General features: G+C 36.1%; 1 protein-coding gene and 1 long non-coding RNA gene across 2 annotated transcripts; both read right to left on the minus strand.

Annotated features, from left to right (window-relative positions):
- Window positions 1-2,470: 2,470 nt before the first annotated feature.
- On the minus strand, window positions 2,471-2,961 carry LOC122303911. The gene is made up of 3 exons (XR_006240852.1): window positions 2,901-2,961; window positions 2,706-2,804; window positions 2,471-2,615 (listed from the first exon to the last, which is right to left on the minus strand). It is a non-coding gene; the product is annotated as an uncharacterized LOC122303911 (long non-coding RNA).
- Window positions 2,962-4,321: 1,360 nt separating this feature from the next.
- Window positions 4,322-4,947, minus strand: LOC122281297 (zinc finger BED domain-containing protein RICESLEEPER 4-like). The gene is made up of 2 exons (XM_043092701.1): window positions 4,481-4,947; window positions 4,322-4,334 (listed from the first exon to the last, which is right to left on the minus strand). The coding sequence occupies exons 1-2, from the start codon at window positions 4,945-4,947 to the stop codon at window positions 4,322-4,324; spliced, it is 480 nt and encodes a 159-aa protein (XP_042948635.1).
- Between the last annotated feature and the right edge of the window lie 325 nt (window positions 4,948-5,272).

Genomic DNA, 5,272 nt, shown 5'->3' on the forward strand with positions numbered 1-5,272 from the left:
GGCGACACAGCTTCACAGGCATAATAATATTACCTACAAGAAAGGGAGAGTTGTTGGCTTTGCATCAATGAAATACCCTACACTTGGACGTGTTTGAATAATCTGATCACATTATTCTAGCTACCGTAAAAATAGGAAGGGAATAGGGGGCAGGGACAGTCTGGTTTAAGGACAGTTATGTACTTATGTTGGAATTGAGAATTTTAACAGTGGAGGAAATGCGACCGTATCTTACCACTAATAAATTAATATGAGAGGCAAATATGGAGAAAGACAGTGCACATCAGAGGACAAAGCCATCCAAATTTAAGGGTTTTAGGGTCACGATCATAGGTTGCTCTCCTGCAAATTTCTCCTCCTTTGTTCAAACTTGATATAAGTAATCTTGGGGTTGTTACCGACAGTGAGAATTAATGCTTTTTGTTTTGGTCTTATGGTTGGGTAAGCATTTGAATATTAGTTTGAAAACAGGATGGAATAGTATGCTCTATTATGTACTTCATCAGCTCTATTTTATATCAAAGCAATCTATCTTATATCAAAGCAATAGATCAGAAATGATAATTAATAATTACAATCGTGAGTATATAAATATTATGTAATTATTTTTAAAAAAGTAAAAATATATGAGATTCACATGAAAAGAAAATTAATTTTTTAATAATAAATCTCATTTTTTTTTTCAAAATAACTGTACGGTAGTTACACATTTTATCACTTACATTTTACCGCTGTATGTAACGTTAGCCGCAAGAGATTAGGATTTTGTGGATGACCATTTGGGAAAGATAGGACACAATATTTAATGCCTTTAAAATTTCACTGCGCGTAAACCATTTACTTCTTTTTTTTAGTGGTACAAGTATATGCTAATACTAATCTCAATAATGGATAGACACTCGGTTAGGAGTTTTTTTTTAACAAATGCATCTCTTATAATTATTTAAGGAAAAGTTGTCTTAAGGCAGGTTTAGGGCATAGAATGAGATATAAAATTTTAATTTAATTTAATTTTATTATATTTTATCTTATTTTTAAACATAATTTAAATACAAAATTTTCAAACTACACATTATAATTTTTTCAAACTTTAAAATAAAAAAATTTTCAAAATTTTCAAATCTCCAAGTAAAAATGATATTATAAAATTATATTCTTATAATATTTTATATTCAATTTTTTCTCTCCCCTTTTCTAAATCCCAAAAAACATTCGACTCAAATTATCTGACTATAATTTATAAATTATGTTATTATTATTTATAAAATTTTTATCTCTTCTCACCTTCTAGACCTGCCCTTAGTGATCCAATGGTCTCAAGATCAGTATGAATGCAAAATTTCAAATGGAAAACGTCCTATTTATACATTATTAAAGCATCTTATAATTCAATCAGATATACAATTAAAAAGAGTAATATGCACTTTTAAATATTTTGCAGCCAGCATAAAAAGCAATGATTAATGTTTGGTATAAAAGCTAATATATAAGATTGGATAAGAAGTGTAATCAAGACAATTAAATGATTCTTTTAGCATTTTAAAAGCGAAGTAGATGATGATTTGAAAACAAAAGACGAGAAAGTTAAACAAAAGTCGACCTAAAACTTGGCCCTAGTATTGACATTTGCTCGATCGTATTGCCTGAGAATCACCCAACTAAAAACGTTTATTAAACGTTTCCAGCTTTGGTCCCACGTACATCACTCTTGTCTTTTCAATATTTATATGAAAATATTATTATTAATTATCAGCACAAGTCCAGCCTGTGGTTTGATTTTTTCAACACAAGCCACATGCTCCTTTATTGATATATTTTTCAGTGTGATTAATTAGCTATACCAAACTGACATTGTTGGAGCATCAAAACCTGAAGAAATTAATGAAAATGTACCTTTCATGCATCTTCTACTCATTTTTCTTTCTTAATTATGATCTGGTACTCCAAAAACTGTACGAACGTTTATTTCATAGATCATATATAATTACATATATCTGCCGATTGTGATCGACAATGGGTGTGCTCCGTTCGTCGGAATCGGAACTCCGACTTCCGATTCCGACTTTTGTCGGAATCGAAATCGAACTCCGATTCCGATTCCAAAAGGAATCGGAATCCGACTCTGTTCGGAAGTCGGAATTCCGACTCCCGATCGGAATTCCGAATTCCGAAATCCGAACATGGGTCGGAATTCCGATTCCAGTCGGAATTCCAAATTCCGATTCCAGTCGGAATTCCAAATTCCGAATTCCGACTTATTTAGTATGAAGGATTTTATCTTATTTTAAATTTAATTATATACTAATATATGTATTAGTTTAATGTGATTAATCAAAAAGTAAATTTTGCATACCAATCTGCGTATTAATATTGAAAATCTTCATATTCAAAATTTAGATTGATATAATTTTCATTAAAAGTCTGACTATATATTTCCTTTATAGCTAGCTAGGAGCTAATTATACATAATTCAGAAGATCATAAACAATGAATAATAGAAATAACAGCCGAGTTCAAAGTATGATTAAACAGTCCATAAGAACAAACATTTTGATTCAACCAAAAAAAAAACATCTTTTGCAGCATCGTAGTTGCCAGTTGGTCATTTGAAGTACCTAAAATTAAGATTAAAAAAAATTCAATCAATAAATGTAACCAAATATTGATTCAGAAAATGTAACCAAGTAAAAGTAAAATTTAATTACCATTAATACCAAGGACGGAATAAGTTAATTCTGATATCAACTTATCTTTATCCATACTCCATCAGTCATCAGCAACTATACTGGGGTTCACAATTACATCTGTGAAATGATAAAAAAATATAAATTAATAAATTAGTATAATCATAAAAACAATTAAAATAATAAATAATAAATATACAAGTAAAATAAGGTTACCATCTTCAAGCCTATAGCTCTCATCGTCAATGCCAATGCTATCTAGTCCAAGGGGTGTATCACTGATCCAGTTCTGTGTGCAAACGAGGGCCTCCACAGTTGACGGTGACAAAGAACTTCGGAAAGCATCCAACACTCGACCTCCAGTGCTAAACGCCGACTCAGATGCAACCGTCGTAATAGGAATGGCTAGCACATCTCGGGCAATACGGGAAAGGATTGGATACTTGACGGAATTAGCCTTCCACCAAATGCATATCTCAAATGCAGGACTAGGTGCCTCGACCTCTTCCATAAAATATCGTTCAACCTCTGAAGTACACCCCATAATATTCTTCGACGCAATGAGCTGATGATACTCATTCATGATGTCGTAATTCCTACGGCGTTGAGGCAATGCACCTACTGGGCTAAAGTCATCAGAGAGAGGTGTCGGAGTCACGTATGAGGTACCCGCTGAAGATGAAGGCTGTCCACTATTTTTGTAATGGAAGTACAAGTCATCGAGATCAGTTTTAAGCGATGTAATAAACGATGCAGCCTTCATTGCCCCAAGGACGGAATTTGCCCAATATTCTATCACGGCCAACTTGATTCGGGGGTCAAGGATCACAGCCACAAAGAGTAATCTATTTATCTTCTCAACTTGCCCCCAATATTTATTATATTTGGACAGCATCCTCTGAGCCATACCAGATAGAAGTCCGCTAGGGTCATCACAACCATCTTCCAAGTGGTGGTGTAGTGTCGAGATCTGACTGAACCACAAGTTTGCAGTCGTGTATGCGGATCCAGATATTTTCATTGTAATATCATAAAAAATCTGCAAAAATGTGACAAAAAATCCTACACTCGTCCAATCATGTGTGTCCGGCGGACCGAGCCCCTTTCCGACAGGCTCCAGCAAAGCATACTTAAGGCCCCCATCTTCCACCTCCATCCGCTCAAATACTTTCTGGTACCTCTGTGCCACATCCAACATCATATATGTAGAGTTCCATCGAGTGGGAACGTCCAAGCACAGCGTCCGTGAATATTTTATCCCAAGTTGTTCTTCTATTGCCCTGAATTTTTTCAGCCGTTGGGGAGAAGCCCTCACATACCGCACAATGTTGCGGACTTTGGTAATGGAATCATCAACCTCTTTTAAGCCCTCAGTCACAATCAGGTTGATTATGTGAGCACAACAATGAATATGGATAAACTCATGGTCCCGGATGACATCATCTCTCACTCTTGTATTCCGCTTGAACCATTCGATTGCAGTATCATTGGCACTAGCATTGTCAACTGTAATGCACAAAACTTTCTGAATTCCCCAATCTTTCAAGCAATCATCCATTGCCGCCCCAATTGATGCACCCTTATGATCACTGATTTCTTTGAATCCAATAATCCGTTTTTTTAAAATCCATGAACTGTCAATGTAGTGTGCTGTAATACATATGTAGGAAACATTCTGTATAGACGTCCATGTGTCAGTCGTAAATGAGACTCTCTGGCCAGTCCTCACAAACATTTGTCTCATCTCAGCCTTCTCTTTTAAATGCCTTTTCATACAATCCCGCATCACTGTATACCGTGACGGCATTGGGAATCGTGGCTCAATGAGCTTGACAAACTTGCGGAACCCTCTTTTTTCAACTGTCATAAAAGGCATCTCATCTTCAATGATTATCTCGGCAAGCGCATCTCTCAACAACTTCTCACTGTATTGAGGGATAACCATTTTCTTAACTTGCGTACCATCAGTCGCAGTAGAAGTTTCATAACTCATCGTTGTCTGATCTTTGGCCGCCAATCCCTTCGCTATCTTATACCTCTGGCAACCATTTAGATGTGATATCAATCCAGTAGTGCCTTGTTTCTTTGAATGACATCCAACTTCTTGGCCACAATGGTTGCAAGCTGCGTGCGGTTCCGAGGGATCACCGTCAACCTTGGTGAAATGTTCCCACGTCCACGATCTTTTTTTATTTGATCGTGGACGTGGTGGCTTGGCACTCCCGGATGGAGGTGGTACATCCGGCTCATCCCCAATACCCATCTCAGCCTCCTCATTAAATGTATCTTCATCTTCTATATTTACCGGGAGTGGGAATCGACTACTTGCACATGAAGTTTGTGTTCTGGAAGAGGGTCTCGATCTCGGTGCTGGGGACGGCATTGTGGCATCTTGATCCTGTTCTGGGGTCCCATATGGTTCTTCCTCCATAGCTTCAAATCTGACACATATAAAAAAGGACTGAATTAATATTATTTATTGCATTTATTGACGTAAACTATTTGAGTGATAGTCACTTAATAAAATCAACATCTATCTAGGAAGAAAATTAACATTGCATGGCTCCAATATAAATGAAACCCAGAAC

This window comes from Carya illinoinensis, chromosome 1, assembly GCF_018687715.1.
Source record: "Carya illinoinensis cultivar Pawnee chromosome 1, C.illinoinensisPawnee_v1, whole genome shotgun sequence".
Taxonomy (NCBI): domain Eukaryota; kingdom Viridiplantae; phylum Streptophyta; class Magnoliopsida; order Fagales; family Juglandaceae; genus Carya; species Carya illinoinensis.

Bases quoted from the DNA above. Each gene is read 5' to 3' on its own strand.
- LOC122281297 (XM_043092701.1), bottom strand. From the start codon at position 4,947: ATGGGTATTGGGGATGAGCCGGATGTACCACCTCCATCCGGGAGTGCC.